The sequence below is a fragment of the Xiphophorus maculatus genome, chromosome 1, assembly GCF_002775205.1.
Source record: "Xiphophorus maculatus strain JP 163 A chromosome 1, X_maculatus-5.0-male, whole genome shotgun sequence".
Taxonomy (NCBI): Eukaryota; Metazoa; Chordata; class Actinopteri; order Cyprinodontiformes; family Poeciliidae; genus Xiphophorus; species Xiphophorus maculatus.
Genome location: NC_036443.1, coordinates 421853 through 444210, shown reverse-complemented (window position 1 = coordinate 444210; position 22358 = coordinate 421853). Strand labels below are relative to the sequence as shown.

General features: G+C 39.8%; 1 protein-coding gene across 1 annotated transcript in view; it reads left to right on the top strand.

The window, feature by feature from the left end:
• Positions 1-22358, top strand: part of mtor (mechanistic target of rapamycin kinase) — a 166505-nt gene that overhangs the window by 83355 nt on the left and 60792 nt on the right. Inside the window, exons 29-37 of the mRNA XM_023324507.1 lie at positions 1474-1549; positions 3627-3766; positions 8506-8606; positions 8713-8828; positions 12976-13053; positions 13733-13840; positions 14785-14910; positions 15566-15697; positions 17531-17646. Coding sequence (XP_023180275.1) covers positions 1474-1549; positions 3627-3766; positions 8506-8606; positions 8713-8828; positions 12976-13053; positions 13733-13840; positions 14785-14910; positions 15566-15697; positions 17531-17646 — 993 coding nt within the window. The remainder of the gene's footprint in view (positions 1-1473; positions 1550-3626; positions 3767-8505; positions 8607-8712; positions 8829-12975; positions 13054-13732; positions 13841-14784; positions 14911-15565; positions 15698-17530; positions 17647-22358) is intronic.

Below are 22358 nucleotides of genomic sequence, written 5' to 3'. Positions count from 1 at the left end.
TGACTGACTCATCTGTTAAGTGGTAAAAGGTACAGGGACAAGTTAAATATAAATATGTTGGTAATTTTTTTTCTTTGTTCATAGAATGCTAGTGAAATGATGGCAAACAGTAGTCTGAAGCTGAGCTAATTATGCTAAATGGTTGATAATCTCACACAGTCTACCCACCACTTGTAATTTCAGTTTATCCCGAGTATTTCTCCTTTGTTCAGACTTCACTGAGCTTCTGTACTTGTGTTTTTGCCTCAGAAGAAACACAGTCTGAGAACTATCTTCTTCTTGCCTTCTCACATGTGACCTTGGTTGTCAACATTGATCAGAAGCTTGACAGTTACCAAGAGGAGATTGTTCATTGTCTCTAGTTGGTTTAAGGACCCATTTGCTCCCTTTCTCTCCTACCATTCTATGCTATATCAGCGAGTTTTTGCTCTTTCATCCAACCAGGTGTTTGACTTATAACCTCAAATAACCTTTTATCAACTTTTTCCCTGCTGACCTCAGGAGCTTGCCTGTATACTAGTGCTCTTTCCTGCGTTTTACAGATGTATTGGACTGGCCTGCGCATGGCTTTTTCATTTGAGGAAATATAATAGACTTGTGGTTAAAATGAGTGTGTGGAGGGTAAACTGGAAGGTTTACAGTTGGGAGTTCTGGTGTCTTGACAAACAATTTGTGACCCAATGAAGCAGTGTGACAAACATCAGAAGGCATTCTTGCTTTTTACAATAAGCCTCAGCGGGAAGACGAAACATTTGTTTTGTGGTGTCAAAACACATTGAGGCAGCTGTTAAGATGCGGTGGTTCTGCTATGAGTGTGTAACTGCTGTAGGTAGCTCTTCAGGAGCCTGAATTGATTCTACTGTCATCTGAATCTGAATTTATGCAACGTTTGATTTTAAAGAGACGTTTGCTTTCATTCTCCTAGCCTAATACTGATCAAACTGCTCAAATGAAATCTGTAAGCCTGTTACAATAAGCAATAAATTCAAATTAGCTTTCCATGTGGACAACAATGTTTAAAGCTGGCATTTTGAGAAACGCTACAAACACAAGTAGTTTGCACTTTCTGCCACTTTTGGCTGTTTTCCCTGTTTACACAACTTTGTAATCAATTTTAATTATTGTTGTTTTGTTTGTTTATTTTAGATATTTAACATATTTTCCAGTTCTGGTGTTAAATGCTTTTTAGAAATTAAATGATTTTTTAATCTGTCAGAGCAATAATGCATATTATTATTATTATCATTATCATTATTATTATTATTATTATTATTATTATTATTATTATTATTATTATTATTATTATTATTATTATATTAGTTGAAAATGGTATCAAAATGGAAATATTATTGTTAATCACAATAATCTCTGGGACAATTTACTGTCCAGCAGAAGAAGTTATGGCCTCGGGCCTTTTGGTCAGACTCTGTAAAATGACACTAATGTTATCAGATTATTTGCTCCATCTTGCAGCATCAACAACAAACTGCAGCAGCCAGAGGCGGCATCAGGAGTCCTAGAATATGCAATGAAACATTTTGGTGAACTGGTGAGTACATTTTTTTTCTCTTCTATATACAAAAGGCACCTGGAAGTTGGTTATGTTGCTAATGAAGCAAATATTCAGATGTATACAGTATATTATTTCATGATGAACAGAACTCAACATCTAGGATTTGGTTTTGTCACTGCTAACGGTTGCAAGAGTTCACACACGTTCGGACCACATTTCTCCTTTTACTGTTTTGACCTACAGTACATGTAAGCATCCAGTGGTCTGCATTGGACATGTTTTGCTCTACATGTCTTCCTCATGTACATATTTGGACACAGAGATGGTAGATCTTTAGGGTTATTTTCCTTTTTCATGTGCTGCACATTATGAACACATTGTTGTTAATGTGCAGCATGTGGAAAAGCCATCTGCCTTATTAATCTGTAGCAAAGGGCAAGGAGAAGAAGGTTTTTTTCTTTAATTGACTGAATGTTTGACTTCTCCTGCACTTTGCAAATATTTTAAGTGCCTCTTCAACTGGGTCTTTTTTAAAGCTTTGAAAGGATTTAAAGCTTTATCCCTGGGAATACAAACAGAACTTTTATCATAACAGTAATAGTTTGTCTACTATTAAAGTTAAATATTGAATATTTTCTCTTTCCCTCCAGGCAAGTGTTTTTTCTCTCTGGCGTTCTTTCCTGTACAAGCTGACAGTTTATACCTCCTCAGTATTTCCAGCAGTGCTCTGGCGTATTTCATCTTAATTGTGGATGGGCCTGATCTTCATATGAAATGATTGTCCAACGATAGACATGAATTGGACATGACCAGACATAGTTTCCACATATATTACATAAGAAATAAAGAGAATCTTGCTTTTCTCCTTTGAACCCGGTTTATAAGATTTACTAGATGTGGTCTCTACTTTTACCATTAAGAAATGTACACATTTTGATCTGAAATATTCTGATTTGTATTTTTATATTTACTGTATCTTTCACATAAGTAGAAGGCATTAACATTGAGGACTTTTTTGCATTGAGATGCTATTTTAGGCTTGAATATCTTTAGTCATAGGCTAGCTCCTTCTAGCACAACTTCAACACAACAATAGTTTTTCCAGCGTCCAATCAGATCATTTAGAAGCAGAAATAAACCCCCAGTGGGCCGAGAGAAGCAGCTTTGTTGTCCATTGCTGTTCTTTGCGGATGTCGATTGTGCATCAGACTTTGGTAGGTGATAAAATGTGGAAATGTTGTTGTGAATATGTGCAATTTATTAGTGTAGTATTTGTTGCTTCTCGGGTGGGGCTAGAATGTTATTTATAATGTTAAAATACAAAACTGGATTGTGCTTTTGTTCTAAACTGTGAGCAGTATTTTCTTGATGCCCCACCTTAGCGAGTGTGTAGTTCTGGATCCGTGGTTCTTTCTGTGCTTGAGAGAAGCATTTTTGCCTTCTGTAAAAGCTCAGAAAAGACTCATTAAAAATAGCTTCACTGTGACGTGCAGAATAACTGTGTTTATGAGTTGACCATTTGGAAAGCTTTAATGTGGGAGGATGCAAGCTTTTCCTTTCAATTACTTTAACAACAAGGCATCAGGAAGCGGTCCCTGTTGTTAAGGTTGATGGGTCCCTGAGCTGATGACAGAACCCACTCATCAAAAACTCTTTATCCAGCCAATAAAGCCACATTGATGGATTGCCTTAGCTATCTTTGACTGTAAACTGACTGTGCATTTGACTATTTTGACTGTAAACTTGATTATTTTTGAAAAATCAATAACTTGATTAACATACTTTTCCTTCTCTTTGGGAAAAGTTCAATAATCATTCAGGTTCCCAAGTAATCAAGTCCATGTGTTAATAATGATGTTGGTTTGTTTACTTGCTGGAATGTGTATTATGTGTTTCTAATTTAATTGTAGTGCTCACATTACTTTTATTGTTGCCAGTGTATTTAGTTGTTTTAGCAGGTTTGTTTAGTGATGGTGTCTTAGACAAATTTTCCCTTGTGGACAATAAGGCATAGATCAATCTGTCTAAATGGAGAGGGAAGGTTAAACTAAAACTGAAGTATGTATGTGTTTTTTTAATCTGCTACCTACTGTGTGTATATTTCTTTCTGTAGGAAATCCAAGCCACTTGGTATGAGAAGCTTCATGAGTGGGAGGACGCCCTAGTGGCTTATGACAAGAAGATCGACATGAACAAAGAGGATCCGGAGCTGATCCTGGGCAGGATGCGCTGCTTGGAGGCCTTGGGAGAATGGTATGTCATTCGTTAGACATACCACATCCACACGTTTACTTTAGCTTTTGATTTAAGATTGGAGTTTTGGGGTTCTTGGGCTTTTGGTCGAGCCTCAGCTGAAACAAATAAAGTCAGCGTCTGAGGTTTTGGCTGTTTCATCTCCCACTTTTCCTGACTTTCTGTGATTACGCAACCTGTTCTAATGAGTCCTGTCATTTGGTCTCCCCTGTGGTCGCTCTGATTTGACCGACGCAGTTTTACTAGGAAATGTGTTTACTGACATGGAGAGCCTGTAAGAAACTGAAGTGAGACTTCACCACAGCTGAGGCTTGACTTCATAACACCCTCACTCAGTGTGGAAGGACATCTCTAGGAAAAAATGAAGTCACAGGATGTCCAAAGAGTCCATATCAATGGATCGCCAAGGAATTTATGACACAAACCAGACCTTGATTTGCTTATGTAACCATTTTTGGGGGCAGTCTACGATTCATAAGAAAATGATTCCGAAGCTTTACAAGATAATATTTCATCCCACCTCAAGTTTTGTGTTTGCATCTGGATGGATAGAAGCTGGAGAGGATTTACCAGATGACATAGTGGTGAGCCAGGATGAAGCTACATATGGTTACACATTGACATTGTGCAGGTCTTCCAGTTATTTACCTAAAACTGGAAAAATTATTGTTAAAGTGCAATTTATGTCTGTTAGAGTGAAGATCAAATGTTACTGTGGCTGGTAAGTGGCTCTCTGGAAACTAACTGGAACAGTTTTGGTGGAAGAACAGCTTGTTGTGTTGTTACCAGGGCAACAAAGACAGGTTAGTTCAGGCTGCAGTGTTGTTTATAAAAATTTGACTTACCTTGAATCTGCCATAGAATTTTGCCACGTGGGTTTTATTAAATGTTTTTATCTTGAATTTAGTATCACTGTTGATGTTAAATATTGTTTAAAAGCTTGAACATGTCCCATTTAAATCCAATACACACTTTAAAAATAAAAAACTTGATTAGTTAACCTTAGTTTTTAATTATATAGGACCAATTCAGAACCAATGTCGTCTCAAGGCACTTTACCAAACAATCTGATTGACTACAGAAATATATATTCAGTTCAGTATTATTAGATTTTTCTTCTAATAAAATAAGTATTGTGTCAATATTTAAATTTGTGAAAGATTTTATATCTAAGGCAGCCCAGCCAGTCGCAGGGATCTTCCTCAAGCAACTGGGGATTTGAGACACTCACTAAACGCACGGAAGCACTGATCCAGTAACACGTTGTATGTTCAAGAAGAAAAACTCGGCTATTGTCAAAATTAGCTGGTGACTCTCTCCTCCAAGCTGTAGCTGCCAAACACATTAGACTCCAGAACCTCAGTTTAGCCATAAACCTGCATGTCAAGCTGAAGTTGGAACTGTGTCAGTAAGTTTAACTGTTTGTTCAAGTTCATGTTTAAAACCTCCAGTCAGACTGCTGTTGAACATTTCATAATGAACCCTAAATTTGATGAAATTTCCACAAGTTATGTCTAACATGCATAATTACTAAAATAGGATACTTTTTATAGGACTACTTGATACTAATTGACAATGAGAATTAATTTGGACACTTATGGTACTAATTATGCAACACAATCACTTTGCTTTTAGACTCTTCAACTTTTAGACGACCCCCGCATGTTTTATTACCTCTCCAATCAGATAATGTGTGGCATGAATAAAACCTTTTGTAATCTCCTCCGTTTGGGTCCCATAAGTGTTTCTGGTTTTTATGTGATTAAAGGTTTCAAAAATCTAATTGTTTTGAAGAAACTGTGACCAGTGTAGAATAACTCAGTCCTGCTTTTATTTGTTTGCCTCCTTGAAGCACTAATATTCATCACAATACCAAGAGCATTAGTAAAATACTTATTACACTCAGCCTTTGATGACAGATTTGTATAATGATGTATTAGTTAGGGCTGCAGCTAATGGCTGTTATGGTGATCGATGAAATGGTATGTGTACAGGATGTGTGGGGTCTGTAGCGATATTTACCGCTATTTACCTGACCATGAACCTTTACGTGGTTTGGATGGAGGGAAGGTCAGCAGTTTGAACCGTCACTACCACTGATGATTAAACACTTGTTTCTAATTGAGTAATAATCTACTGTACACACACATGCACACAGTAAGCAGATCGTTTATGTAGTTATGTAACAGACAGATGGAAAACGGCTTCAGTGACCCCCATCCAAGCGGTCCTTTCCTCAGACTGCTCCTCTGCCTCTTCCAGCTTCCTGCCTGTTAAACACATGTAGCCAGTTTGATCTGAAGCACAATCAATCCATCTTTGTTGAATAATTAGTCTTGGTTACACAAACATTTCCCCTAAGGACACATCTGTTTGTTTTACTATGCTCAGTCTCAAACCATTTGAAACGATGAATGGTTTGAGATGGGGTTTTTTATGCCAACAAGGAAATAGAAATAAACCATGGAAGATGTGATAGAAAGCTTGGTTTTTTATCTCTGCTGAGGTTTTCTTACATCTGCAGCCAGAAGCGCTCGTCTGTTTCAGCTAACGTTGCTTTTAGTACAATCATTAACAGCAAAAGTAAATGTGAACAGTATGTATTAGTAAAAAGAAATTAACATTTGGCATGCTGTCCATTATAGCCCTCATACATGAAAGCCAATACTGGAAGTTGCCATGAGTTTTTTCTTTTTGCTGCTTTGTAGCATTCCTGCAGTGTCACAGTACTATCTGTGGCTGATCTGTCCGATCATCAAGATGAATCATTCAGCTCACCAGCCATGTTTCCATCAAACTCTCATGCAAATTTAAAGCTAATTTTTAAAATGTCTCAAAAAACAAAATGCAATCAAGGCGTGTTTCAACCAGGCCAAGCAAAACAACTTCCAATGTTAATTTTAACACAGCATTTGTTATTCTAACTTTATTTAGTGTAGCCTTTTTACGAAAATGTCATTTAGTTTTAGTCATAATTTAGTCATCAGATTTGTTTTAGTCTTAGTTTTAGTCAACTAATTATGATAAAATTTTTGTCAACTAAATCTGCTGTCAATTTAGTCGACAAAACTACATGTAAAATGGAAATAATTTTGAATTAACACAAAGTAAATCATGTTTTTAACCAGTTATGGCATATTGTTATTGACCGAATATGTAATACATACAAAAACAGATTACATTTTTTTCAGGTGTCTTTATTTTTCTGACCTTTCCTTTAACAATAACAAATTATTTCAACCAGTTGGCCTGTCCTGCCTGAAAATTATATTAACTATTAATAACTATTTGCATATTCCAATCTTCATAAGTTATTCTTTTTCTTTTTTTACTGTAAATCTAAAATAGACACTACATGTAACAGTTAAGCTATTGAAAATAAAACTCACGGGGCTGATACTGCTGTATTAATGATAATTTAAAATCAACATTCATGAAAATCAAACCACAATGTTCCACTGAAAGCACAGCAGAAAACAGAATTACTCATGTCAAACATCATGTCAGTTTCAGGAGCTGATTGTGGAGAAGCTGTGGTTCTGATGCTCAGTGTGTCGGCACTGTTTCTGTTTCTCCCCTCATCCATTCTGTCTCATGTCAACCCATCCGTTTAAAACACTCACTGGCATGTTTTGAAATTTACCACATAGTCATCCTCTCTGATGCATCTTCCTGCTCACGTTACGTCTGTTTTATTGCAAGAGTTCTGAGTCTGTTCTGAGGACGCGATGAGGAACCAGGTGAAAGTTTTAGCAAGAGATGTTAAGAGCAGCCCCATGTTTGTTTTCTGTCTCTAGGCGACCGTGACAACCGTTTACTTGATATTTCTCATGTTTCAGCAACATTTAGTATTTTACCAGATGGTATCAGTCCTGTCCTGCCATAAATCCCTGCATGTCCATGTAACAGCAATACATCAACATGCAAACTGACCTTATAGTGCAACCAAGCAAACGTTAGCCTGATGTTAGCACCCACATGTGCCAGATATGGGGAAGGCGATGGCCTTCAGATTTTCACGTCACAGAATAATTTCCATCTTTCTGCCTTTCTTTGCGTAAACAGGAAATATTCCGTTAATGAACCCCTGGCTCCACTGCTTCCATCCTAGAAGGCCCGCTTCTCTGTCCTGGAGGTTTGGACTTGGACATTTTTGATGCACAGATCCACAAAAGTCGGGAAATGGGTTTCCTCCAGAAAACCTGCTGAGCCCAGTGTTGGGGGCGCTGTGGAAGTCCACCAGCAGCCCGCCATGTTTTTGTGTTCAAAAAGTGGAAAGTTTTGGATTTGCATGAACAGCCATCATAACTGGGAATTAACAGTGTGAGACCAACAGACAGGTGCAGGGATGGTGCCCCCTAGTTCAAGGCATCACCTCTAGACTTAGCTTAATTCTATAGATCATAACAATAATAAAAACAATGCTTAGCCTGGTGGGGGGGCAAATAAAGCCTGGTGGCCCGCCATGCTAATGATACACTAGAGCAAACCCTGGGGAACAGTCGCTATGTCAGAACTTATTGCGTTTCCCTTTACCCTAACTCTTCTTCAGAAAATCCTAAAACCACCTGAAGCGAGCGTAAAAACTTTCCCATAAAATGTAGGAAGATTTTTTCAAGTTTTCAAAATGTGCAGAAAAATTCTGGATGGAAATGTGGTGACTGAGTTTATTTCTGCGAAGGTGGTAGGGGTCAAATTGGGATGGCCTTTTTCTGATGTGGGTGCCTGATGTTCTCCAGGGGTCAGCTGCACCAGCAGTGCTGTGAAGAGTGGACGCTGGTCAGTGAAGAGACTCAGGCCAAGATGGCGCGTATGGCCGCTGCAGCTGCCTGGGGTCTAGGTAACGGCCATGTTCCCTCTTCAGTCATCAATCAGACACCAACGCTGTGCAGGGTTACACCACATGGTCTTTAGTTATTTATCAACCAGTTTTCTTGTTTTTCCAGGACACTGGGATAGCATGGAGGAGTATACATGTATGATCCCCAGAGACACACACGACGGCGCTTTTTACCGAGCAGTTCTAGCTCTCCATCAGGACCTCTTCTCATTGGCTCAACAGGTGGGTTGCATTATTGCTCAGCCACATAAACGCCAAACAGGATGTACTTTGAAGGTTTATGTTTTTGAAAGTGTTCTCATAAAGTCACACACTTTTTGGAATCTGTCTGGCCTTGAAGCTCGTGAAATTTTGCTTCATCTTTCTGATTATTGCTATTATTTCCATTTTATTAACACTTCAGTGTTTTTTCTGCTGCCCAGAGAGGATTGAACTCCTCTCTTTGACTCTTGACTCTTCATTAATAATAGTAATAATGAAATGCACAAGGTTTGCTGGTTCTTTCTCTTCTTTTCCACGTGGAATACTTTTGGTGTGAAAATGTTATGTAAGTGTAGCTCATTTCAGCGTTCAGCTGCCGAAGCAGGCGACTCCTCCCGTGGTTTGTTGGAGGTTAAGATGATGGTTTTCCTCCAGTTTAAGGAAGGTTAGGCTTTTGTCATTGACCTCCGACTCCCTGGAGCTGGATGTGCTTAAAGCGAATGGAGAACACACAGACAGCATGCTTCAGCAGCCGACAAACGGTAAACCAGGGATGGCCAACCCGCGGCTCGGAAGCCGCATGCGGCTCCTTGATCGGTTCCATGCGGCTCTTACGTTCATATAGTCGCATTTTGCCAGACGTGCAATAATGACAAAAAGTAGTCAAATGAACTGTCAATTATTGACAACAGCAGCACGCCATTATTGTTGGCCGTAACCACGCAAAAACAACACAAACAAAAAACAGTCTTTGTTTCTCTTGCAGCCTTACTCTTTCCAGTCGTTTGCCATCTGCTCTCACACAAACCTCCGCTCACCCCTCACTCTCACTCCCCTCCCCCTCGCTCTCTCATCCATCCTGATGCATTCGCGGACAATGGGAAATCATACACTCTAATTTTAATCTCTAGACAGCGTAACATCCAGTAACATTTAGCACATACTGTAGGGTCGCTATAATATCCAAGTTTCGCTTCGCTTGAGTGCAATACGGTATTTTCGTCAAATGCGCATGTGCGCAGTTTTTCAGTAAGAGTAAAATCATTTGAGTAAACCTTTCGCGCTCAAAATGGCAGGGAAAAAATGCACAGGAAAACGAAAATATGAAGATGAACACAGGACGTTTTTGACAGAGTGAGAGAATTTATATTTTTTTGTTGAACGTAGTGGAAAGCCATTCCGCCTTATATGTCAGGTGTCCTTGTCGCATTTTAAGGCTTCAAACCTTCAGCTCACTCCATGCTAACATCGACCAGGAATTTTCAAAAGGGACTGAACTTTGCAAGCACAAGTTGGTTACCTTGAAAAGTCAGACAGAAAAGCAGGCAAAGTTTTTCCAAAAATTTACAAAGCACTCAGAGACTGTAACGCTTGCATCATATCAACTGGCTTGGAACATTGCACGGGCCAAAAAGCCATACAGTGAAGGGGAGTTCATTAAAAAATCCCTCTGTGACGTTGTTGAAATCTTGTCTCCTGAAAACGATAAACTAAAACGAATGGTATCAGACGTCCAACTGTCCCGCCACACTGTTGAGCACAGAATATCAGACAAATTTACAATAAATCTGGCTGAGCAAAAGTATGAGTATGAGGAAGGGATGGGTTGATGTTCATGTGTGCCCATGCATATGATGTTTCTCTTTGCGGTAACTTGGTAAAAAATGTGGCTCTTGGTCTTTGTCTGGTTGGCCACCCCTGCGGTAAACAGTTGATCATCCAGTTGCCCTGTTCTTGTCCTCTGGAGATTTGCTTCCCATGACTCTCCTTCTCATCACAGACATTCTCCCTCTAATTTTGAGATTACATCCAGGTGCGGCTAGTAGGTCTCTGAAACTGCTTAGTGCCTGAAGAATAGCTGGAGCTGACAATGTAACACACACACACACACAGCACAGAGGAGAAGAAAGGGGGCTTAAATGTGCGGTTTTCCAGATGGAGTTTGTCATTTTCACACAGAGCTTCCTTTGATTCAGTGGGCTGTAGCTTTCATCCTTTACATCCAGACATATGCTCCAAGGGTCATGTTTGAGTAAAATTTCTCGAGTTGATGTCTGAAGTTTCCTGTTGTGGTCTGTGTGACACTCGGTGCGTTGCAAACATTTTTAGGATTGTAATGATTGATTGAACGATGAGAGAATCTTGATTTTTAAAAGTCCAAATGATCCGCCTCAAGGCTTCTTTAAGTAGTTTAACTGTCTAGCGCACTTTCTCTGTGCTGGAGGATTTTGTTGTGCCGATGAACTATTGTTGAGTACTAAGTACTATTAGCAGTGATGGAGGAAGAAGCGTTACCAAAGAGATAAAATGTGTCCAAAGTGTGGGTTCACTCACTTTGGATATATTTTTCTTCTTTTTAGGGGGAGCTACCTACTAATCTGTGATGTGAAAAATATATAGATTAGAAATGTAAAAACACTTTGTCATGCTTCAAACTTTAGACTGAAAGTAAAGTTTAATATAAAAGGCAGTGTTTACTACTGAGTTTGCTTTCTATTTTTAAAAGTTAATGTGAAATGTTTTATTTCTCTTCTTTTTTTATGCATAAAGTTTTTTCTTACTTCAAGCTTTAAGACTAAAAGTGATGTTAGAATCATATTGCATCTTAAGCAATAAAATGTTGTTATAAGAAAAAGTTTTTTACTAGCCTTTGCTCTGTCATATATTTCTTTTACTACCTTATGTAGCATAAATTCCACTTCACAGTGTTGTAAGGTAATTTAATTTATATGCAGCAAAAGGCATTTCAATGTTCTTTACATGAATTAGAGGAAACATAAACAAAACAAAAAAATAAAACAAGAAAATTACTTCACAATTTATAAACTAATAGTTTCTCTAAATCCTAAGGTTGTTCTATCTAGTAGGTTTTACTCCTGTTCTGGGTTGAGGAACATTTGATGAATTAAATGTTCCTGTTCCGTGTTGCTCAGCAGAATAAGAATAAGTACACCATAGATTGTGCTCCTTTGTGTTGGCTGGTGCATATAATTCCAACAAGATTCACTGAAATTATTGTCTGAATTGTAATGCTATAAAACTCCTGGGGAACTCAGACCTCCACTGTTGGTTATTTAAAAGAGCCTTTGGCTTCATGGCTCTAATAACAAAGTTACATCACAGAGCCCTGATCTTATGTGAATAAATGCAGCTTTACGTAAGAGAGCAGAGGGCTGGTTAGCTGCTGTTTTGTGCTGCCAGAAGCCAGACACTGCATTTACTGGGAGTCGTCTGGACTGCACATTGGCAGCTTGGCCCCAGCGCAGTAATTCAGGCGTAAACAGCACTAGAACTCCATGGAGAAACAGCCTCATTGTCACCTCATATCAAGGCCAGTGTCCTAACTCCACGACTTGTTATTTGTGCCTCAGGATGTTTTGGCATGCCATCATCCCTGCTTTCCCTCCCCGTAAAAAAATAAATAATTGGTGTTGGTTTGAAAAGCTTTGTGCCCCTCTGAGAGCTTCCTCACTTTTCTCCTTTATTTTCTCTCCCTGTTAATAAAAGTTGCCAAATGATGCGGCCGATAAGGCTCCAGAAATCACTTTACGAATATCTGTGTCCTTGGTTGTCCTCGTCGTCTTATTTCCATCATCTCTCTCCGTCAGGAAGTGTTTCCACTCCTCAGGGCTCTTACTGGCTGTTTGCCAACTCTGTGGGTGTAGATAAGTCCTGCATTTGCAGGAGAAGTCAGATGGCCAGATTCCTGCAAATGATTCAGCAGAAAGCAGAAATGCCTACAAGCAGGATGCTAACCAAATAGTTTTTAGGGGTGAATCTATGGGCAATATAAATAATATATATTACTTTTATATATTTATAAAAATAACCTCTGGAAATACAAAAAAATGTTTTTCAGAGTTCTCATCTTTTTTATTTTTAATCTGTTACCTTCTACCCCCTCTGCCTGTTTATTTCCCAATGTGGACACATTTTACAAAGCTTTCTAAACTTCATTTGTCATCCAAGTTCATGGTTACATAAATGCTGCATGGCTGCTCTCAACACTTCATCTACCTCTGCTCAGAAAATGTTTTATTGGAAACATAATTATTGAAATGTTGAATTAATCTGCAACTTTATAATTATTTAAAATCATATTGTAAATATCTATCATGAAAAAAGGAATGATGTAATGTGTCTGTTTATATTTCTGTGAATAACCTAGTGCATTGACAAAGCCAGAGACCTCCTGGATGCTGAGCTGACGGCCATGGCTGGAGAGAGCTACAGCCGTGCCTACGGGGTGAGCGTTCATCACACCATCAACATAAGATCACTTTTCTTTTCTCATTATATCAGAAAAACAGATTCATCACGTGGTTCTCTGTCCCACTCATGAGTGGATTTTTTATAGCAGTTCTTGAGTTGTATTCTTGTGTTGTATTTATATTTACTTATATTCTTATATTCTATATTCTTATTCCTTGTTTCTTGCATAATTTAAGGTTTTTCTTGCATAATTTAAGGTTTTGGTTACTCACATTTGGTGTGTACCTTAGTATTTAATTTGTATTTTGTATTCTTTTGCACTTTTGCTTACTGTGTGTTATCTTTGTTTTTTGCCTGGGAGCTGCTGGTAACTTCAATTTCCTGAGGGAGTCTTCCCAAGGGATCAATAAAGTACAAGTCTAAGTCTGAGATTATCAGTAAAAAATAGAAAACAGCAGGCTTGGTAAAATCTAACCCTTTGGATTCTTGTATACATAGTGCACCTAATCTTCTTAAAAACTCTTCATCAGACTGAACTCTGTTGGAAATTGGATTCTTGGGTCACCAAGTGAATTTATCTCAGTCAGCTTTAATTTTCCTTTCAGATTGTCCTTTCAATTTATTTTCCTCTTCTGTACCATATATGAATGTTTCGGTTCCAATAAAGTGAAAGAGTATCACTGAAAGTAACTGTGTGTGTGTTTGTGTCCCAGGCCATGGTGTCCTGCCAGATGCTGTCTGAGCTGGAGGAAGTGATCCAGTACAAACTGGTGCCGGAGCGGAGGGACATCATCAGGGAAACTTGGTGGGAGAGGCTGCAGGTACTCAATGCTCAGAAAAACACACACACACACACACACGCACACACACACACGCACACACACACACACAGCTTAAAGGAGTTCAAATCTTCATTCACGTGTGCAGTTCAAGCATGCGATGTGAAGCAGATGCTGTTGCTAATGGAAAACATCCCGTCTGCAGGCATGTGGAGACTCAGCAGTGTCTCAGACTGATCTATTGTTGCTCTCAGTGTTTCTTCTCTGATGTGCTTCCAGATATTGTTTCTATAAATATGAAAACTGTTTTAGAGAAGCCATGAGTCCTGGCTTCTGCTATCGGTGTTCCCACAAGACAATCAGCAACTTTTAAAATGTTTTGTGGGATCAGTTTGATACAAAGCTTGGTTAGTCTTTGGTTTATGACAGTGATTAATATAAAAATAGAAAACCACATTCAGCTGCATGTCACCACATTCAGCTGCATGTCCACACATTGACAAAACAGATTCACCACACGTTGCAGGACTAGGAAAACAACTTGAACCTTTTCACGTTTTTCAAGTTAACAAAAGGGGATTTTATGAAACACATCAACACAAAGTATAAAAGTGCAGAAGTGTTTGCTGACAGGATCACTCTAGTCGCCACAAATCCAGTCTTTGTGGAACTGTGGCAAAGAAGAAAGCCATTGTCGATAACAAGAAGAATTTCTGTTTACAATTTGCTGCAAGCTGTGCAGCGAGACAGCAAACATGTTTCACCAGACCAGATTGAACTTTGATTCAAAAAACGGTGGAAGAAAAATAATACTACACATCATCCCTGGACAAAACGTCCCACCATACTACATGGTGGTGGCAGGGTCATGCTGTGGGGAGTTGGAGCTCACTTCTCTTACTATGTACTTTCTTGAGTTTCAATAGCTGCTTCCTCGTCCATGCACTGCTAAATGAGGGTGTGTGTTTCTGTGTGTTTTCCTTCAGGGTTGCCAGCGCATTGTGGAAGACTGGCAGAGGATCTTGATGGTCCGCTCTCTCGTCATCAGCCCCCATGAAGATATGAGAACTTGGCTGAAATACGCCAGCCTTTGTGGCAAGAGCTTACGCCTGGTCAGTGCACTGACGTATTTATATTGGATAGTAATAGACCATCTACTGTAATTAATAGAAGCTCTCCAAGATCCTATTCATTATCATTATTAATGATCAGGGAGAGTAGACTTCTAACTTTCCTTAACAGGAAATGATGTTTTGGCTGAGAGGAAGTTAAGTGCAGCTATAAATTAAACTTCATTCAAGTTTTTCTAAGTGGCCAGTAATAAAAGCAGTGAAGCTTACACCGGGTCATGCTGTGTGGAAACTTAAAGTGCATATCTTCTTAATGAAACAGAGAATTTGTTTCATCTTTAACCTCACTGGTATTCCAATAAGTTGGCGAAGACGGTAGAAAGTGTTGTTATAATTGACCACAATTTAGAATCAGACATCACTGAATGTGCTGCTATTGGAAAATAGAAAGATGCATTACACCACCAGTAAAAATCTATTTGCAGTTTTGGGGGAGAAAACAAACCCTCCTTATTGAGCTTATGTCATTTTGATATCTTTCTTTTACTTTCTTTTGCCTTATCCCCTGTTCTTGCTGGTCAAAAAAGTATTTATTCACAAATGTTTTTATCTGTTTGTATTAAAGTATATGTATGAAAAACAAAGTTCTGTTCAGTTTGTTGCGTAATTCTGCTAAATGTGCTGCATTCCCCTCCAGGCTCTGGCCCATAAGACCCTCGTGCTCCTCCTGGGTGTTGATCCCTCCAAGCAGCTCGACCACCCGCTGCCCACCACCCACCCACACGTCACATATGCATACATGAAGTACATGTGGAAGAGTAGTCGCAAGGTAGGAAAAGCCACTTGGTCACATAAAATCTGGTAATTACTTTCTTTGTTTCAGTGCAATATGTCAGTATGGTCCGACTGTCTCTTTAGGGTTTCATTCAGGTTTATTAACAAGAGTGTTTGAGATTCAAGGTTTAAGAACATTTCTTTAAAATACACACATCATTTAATCTTATTTCTGTTTTTGTAACCTTTATTTATCCACAATTTGTATGTGATACTAATACAAGTTACAAGACACAAGGCAAGAGCTTACGCCTGGTCAGTGGAGCGACATATTTATATTGGATGGTAATAAACCATCTACTGTAATTAATAGAAGCTCTCCAGGATCTTATTCATTATCATTATTAACAATCAGGATTTGTATGTGTTACTAATACAAGTTACAAGACAAACGTTTGATATTAAACTGGAAATATCTAAACAAAATTAAGCAAATCAACAGAAAAAGGTTCAGTTTAAGAAAATCAGTCTTTCAATAAAGGAGTCTAAAAGAGATCCAAACTTACAGACGAAAGTATCAAGCTTTTCATATCCTCTGTAAATTAAAAAACTACATAGTTCTGCCAACCTCTGAAAAAATATCCTAGGTATTTGAAGAGTAGCCAATTTAAGAAGCATAAATCATAGCAGTTGTGTGACGATATTAATATATTCTTTGTATTTTTTATCTATTATTTTAAGTTTTAATTATTATCTCCATAGAAACTGTTAGTATAAAAAGTATTTTTCTGATTGAATTGATAAAAACGCAAAGAAAAACAGCAGCTAGAAGGTTGTGGTGAGTATTGAAGAATGTGTGTGTCCTCTAACTAATCATGTTTCTTATAAATACTGAATAATTATCTTCATATCCAAATAAAACAAACAGCAACGTATTGATGTTGAAAGTAGACGCTGCTTCTCACTGGGCAATTCCTGTAATAGCAGCTTCATCCAGCCAACTTGTTTCACCAATGTGGCCAAAACTTTCCTAAACACTTTCAGAACATTAGTCACAGCTGCAAGGATTACATAAGTTACTGGTTAGGTTGACCAAACAAAAAATCTAAAACATTTCACACAGCAAGAGGAAAACATTAATGATGATAAATAGCTATAGAACTCAGTTTTTAATGTTAGTTTTTTATTTATTTTTAAAAATCCAAAGGTGGATCAAATGTAAGTAAAAATGTGGGTGATCTAAGGCTGTGCTTTCTAACTCTCCACTGCTCCAGCTTGTTTCAGTTTTTTTGTGTGATGTCTGGAGAACAGGTGAACCAGTTCAGAGCATAACTTCACTGTTTTCTGCTTCTGTTTTCCGTTTTGATAGAATGAGCAACGCAAGATGGACGTCCCCACAATCAATGGGAATAATTCTCAGTAGAAAACCGCTCTTACATCACACATAATAATGCAGTATTCTTTAATATTTAGTTTTTGCTGATATTTGGTAAGTAAGGCTGCAATGGGTGGAGCCAGAACAGATGTTGTTTGGCTGCCAAACATGTAGCGCCTGTTTGTTGAAAGCGAGGGTCTCATTTGGGGGCGTAGGTAAGTGTGAACGTTAGCGCTAATGCTAACACAGCCAACTGCGTTTCTCAACAGATATAAAACACAGATGAGCAGAGGGGAAAAAAACAATCTACTGTTGGAGAGGACATTGACTCATCATCACTGAGACAAATTTCTCAATAGATGATGAGCCGTTGTTGCATTCATTGCTTACTATTTAGATTTTTAATGATTTTAACATCTTTTATGTCCTTATCTCCCAGCACAATGCCTAATAAATTGACAAATGGTTGTAAATGTTAAAAAGCTGACCACTGACTATGTTGTGTCTTGACAGATTGATGCTTTCCAGCACATGCAGCACTTTGTCCAGGGAGTCCAGCAGCAAGCCCAACATGCCATAGCAGCTGAAGACCATCAGCGCAAGCAGGAGCTCCACAAGCTGATGGCCAGGTCTGTTCATGAGCAGGAGGCAGCAGCCACTGCTTCAGTAATGGCTACAACAAAAGCACAAACAGTATAAATGTTTATGAAATAGCAGATTGCCATGTTTGTTTTTTCATGTGCAGATGGACAGTTGGCTCTGTGATAACTTCACTGAGGATTCATTAGTAAAGTTTTTGTTGTTGTAATTTTTCAGAAAAATTACCCATCTTACATCACAATGTTCATAAGACTTCATAAACTGACATTTCTCCGAAACTCATTCCTTAAACATTGCCCATCTGGTTTCAACTTTTCCACTTAAAATCATGCTCTACATTTTACAGAAGTGATAACTTTCCACTCCCACCCTTAAAAGCCTTGCAAATGTATTTACATGCACATTTCATTATGATACAACAAACAATGTTTTTATCAGATCGACCAGCACAAAATACCACAGTATTGTGAACTATTAAATATCCATCTTATATGTTTTTTACTGAACAATACCTGAGCAAAGTTCCTCGCCACCTGTTTCAGATCAAATCACATTGGTGACAAACGTTTGTGCAACAAAAGTTTCTTTACGTTTAATACATTTTTGTAGAGGTCATCAAAGGTCAACCAGCCCCCCCACATTTACAAAATCAAATGGATTTTGTCAATCAGCTGTGCTACAAACATTTTAGCTGCACAAACAGCAAAAATAATTCTCTAAGTTTTGTTTGATTTGGAAACTTTCTTAAAATCTTAACAGCACAAATTGAAATTCTTGCAGCATGAACCAGCTTAACTGTAGCACAGTTTAATGACACCACATTCTGTTTGGTTTTGTAAATATGGACAGACAGGTTAACTTTCCCCAAACGTGTTGTGAGGGTCTGCTGGGAACTTCTGGCGGAGTCCCCTGTGAGACGGAGCTTTAACACCCATCTCTGGCAGAAATTTGAACACGTTCCGGGGGAGGTGGGGGACATCGAGTCTGAGTGGACCATTGTCAAGGCAGTTTATTGGAGCTGTGGCCGCAAGGTTGTCGGTGCCTGTCGCGGCGGCAACCGTCGAACCTGTTGTTGGACACCTTCTGTGAGGGATGCTGTCAGGCTGAAGAAGGATTCCTATCGGGCGTTTTTGGCCTGTGGGACTCCAGAAGCAGCTGATGGGTACCGGCGGGCGAAGCGGCATGCGGATCAGGTGGTTGGTGAGGCAAAAACTCAGGCGTGGGAGGAGTTTGGAGAGACCATGGAGAAAGAGTTCCGTACGGCTTCGAGGCGATTCTGGTCCACCATCCGCCATCTGAGGAAGGAGAAGCAGTGCAGCACCAACACTGTTTAAAGTGGAGATGGTGTGCTGCTGATCTCGACTCGGGATGTTGTGGGCCAGTGGGCAGAATGCTTCGAAGACCTCCTCAATCCCACCAACATGCCTTCCATTGAGGAAGCTGAGCTTGGGGACTCTGGGTTGGGCTCTCCAATCTCTGGGGACGAGGTCGCCGAGGTGGTTAAAAAGCTCCTCTGTTGCAAGGCTCCGGGGGTGGACAAGATTTGTCCTGGGTTCCTTAAGGCTCTGGATGTTGTAGGGTTGTGTTGGCTGACGCGACTTTGCAATATTGCATGAACATTGGGGGCAGTTCCCCTGGTTTGGCAGACCGGGGTGGTGGTCCTCCTGTTCAAAAAGGGGGACCGGAGGGTGTGCTCCAATTACAAGGGGGTCACACTCTTAAGCCTCCCTGGCAAGGTCTATTCAGGGGTCCTGGAGAGGAGGGTCCATCGGAAAGTCGAACCTTGGATTCAGGAAGAGCAGTGTGGTTTTCGTCCTGGTCGTGGAACACTGGACCAGCTCTACACCCTCAGCAGGGTCCTAGAGGGTGCAGGGGAGTTCGCCCAACCGGTCTACATGCGTTTTGTGGACTTGGAGAAGGCGTTCGATCGTGTCCCTCGGGGAGCCTTAACCACCAAAACAGAGGTGGTGGTTAAGCTCCGTGGCCTTAACCACAGAGCTTTTTGAGGTGGACGCAAAAAGCATCTCTGCTTTTTGCGGATGATGTGACCTGTTGGCTTCATCAGGTCGTGATCTTCAGCTCTCGCTGGAGCAGTTCGCAGCCGAGTGTGAAGTGACCGGGATGAGGATCAGTGTCCCCAAATCCGAGGCCATGGTCTTGAGCCGGAATAGGGTAGAGTGACTACTCCGGTTTGTGTCCTGCCTCAAGTGGAGGAGTTTAAGTATCTCGGGATCTTGTTCACGAATGAGGGAAGAAGGGAGCGAGAGATTGACAGGCAGATTGGTGCAGCGTCTGCCGTGAAGCAGGCGCTGTACCGGAAGAGAGAGCTGAGCCAAAAGGCGGAGCTCTCGATTTACCGGTTGATCTACGTTCCCACCCTCATCTATGGTCATGAGGTTTGGGTCATGACAGAAAGGACGAGGTCACGGAGACAAGCGGCCAAAATGGGTTTTCTCCGTAGGGTGTCTGGGCTCTCCCTTAGAGATAGGGTGAGAAGCTCCGTCATCCTGGAGGGACTCAGAGTAGAGCCGCTGCTCCTTCACATCGAGCGGAGCCAGTTGAGGTGGCTCGGGCATCTGGTCAGGATGCCTCCTGGACGCCTCCCTGGTGAGGTGTTCCAGGCACGTCCCACCGGAAGGAGGCCCCAGGGAAGACCCAGGAAATGCTGGAGAGACTATGTTTCTCGGCTTTCCTGGGAACGCCTTGGGATTTCCCCGGAGGAGCTGGAACAAGTGGATGGGGAGAGTGAAGTCTGGGTCTCCCTTCTGAAGCTGCTAGCCCCGCGACCCGACCCTGGAAGAAAATGGATGGAATGAGCTTGACTTTTGGTGACCTCTAGAAACATTTGAAGGTTAGTGGGCGGGGCAACTTCATTCAGGTTTGAACTATAGGAAAGAAGAAATCAGTAGAGTTAAACGAACTGAGATTCTTTGGCAAGAAATGAAAGTTGATATTTACTGGTAATCTTTTTCTTGAGCTTTTCAGTTTTAGTTATTCTGTTCTGAAAATAGGAGTAAATAAAAAGTTCAAGTATTGTCTTATCAGTGCTAAATACAAATGCTTTTCACGCATTTCATAAATTTAGTAGTAGATTTTTTTTTTATCAAATCAAATCTTCCAAAACATCCACTAAAGTTTCTGCTTTTAACATGACAAAATGTAGATAAATAGTTCAATGGGTTTGAAAGGGTTTTGAAGGCACTGTAAATCTCACTTCAGACAAGACTCTGAAGTGTTTTAAAATTCTTCGTAACAGGAGAACCAATTGAAGAAAATACTGGCATATTTTTCTGATGCTGGTTCGACGATAGTTTGGAATTTCATCAAAGTCCCAGAACAGGCTGTTTACAATTCCTCAAACTATCAGGGCTAAAGTCAGCTGCGTTTGGTCCTGACAAGAGGATAATTACCTTGTAAAGAGCTTGTCTGTGTTTCATTGGGTTTTTTTTCTTCATGTTGGTCACGTAACACAAACCAGCCAGAGGTGCGGCTTCGCATCAGACGGGTATAATCCAGGTTCCAGTAAATCATACGCCACAATGTGCCAGCAGTGGCCGTGTCCTCCCATCCTGTAAATCAAACCTGACGAGACTGAAGCATGACAGCAGGCTGAAAAGGTTCTTTTTCATTTTCTATCTGCCACACAACAGCTTTCTGAGGAATGCATGTGAGGAGAAAACACCTGTATAAAGTCAGCCAGGACGGGCCGCCCCCCTTCCTCACACACTTTAATGAATGCAGGTCGGCTGCTGGTATGGAGCACACCTGGATTTCTCATGTTCACATCATCTCGCACAACACTTCACTCTGACTCAGTAGTTCTGCTATCTGCTTTTTTTTCATATGTTCTGTAAAACCCCTGCATGCTAACAGATTTTGGAAGCAGTTTTGGCATAAATCCTTTGCTAACACATGGAAAAACAAAGAAATTATGTAATGGCAATGGGGAAATTTATTAGTGAACCCTTCCAAACAGTATTCACATTATTGATAAATGTATCCACGAAAAATCTGTGTTTGCCATTTGCTCACATTAGTCTAGGTGTGTAAATTACACAACTCAGCCTCACCAGGCACAACTAGTTGGACTTCTGCCTGTTAGCATCTGTTTATGCTTAATAGAGGCCTGTTCTCCTCAGTGAAGTTTCATAGCTCAACACATAAGCGACAGAACCGATTAAATTTTTTTTTGATGAGTTGGTGCAACATTTCCAAGTTTTCAGTCATTAAAAAGTGTAACTTTTCTCTGGTAAATTGCGATATGTTTAAGCCAGTTGTTCTGTGGGAGTTAACATTAGCAAGTGTAACATTTTTGGAAAAGAAACAAACTTTGTACTGCAGTGATTCCTTGGTTAATGGTTTTCTCCAAGAGAGAAACAAACAGATTCACACCTGTCTTTATGGCATATTTATTGTCTAGTTAACTGACTGGATTCCTCATGTATTGTCAATGAAGAAAGCAAGGGTTCACCAACATGCAATGTGAATTTATGTGGAAGCATTTATACAGTGAAAGAACTGAACCTTGTGGTACTCCTTATCTGACTGTGGTTAGATGTATTAACATGAACAGACTGACATCTGTCAGGCAAAATTTGCTCTGCACTCAAACAAAGCAAACAATGATGACTTTAACGTTTGACTTTAGTAACTTTTATAACCTACAAAATGTTTTTTTCAGTTAAATGTTTGAAAATATCTCTGTTAACAGTTTTAGTTTATACAGTGTTATAATGGAGGC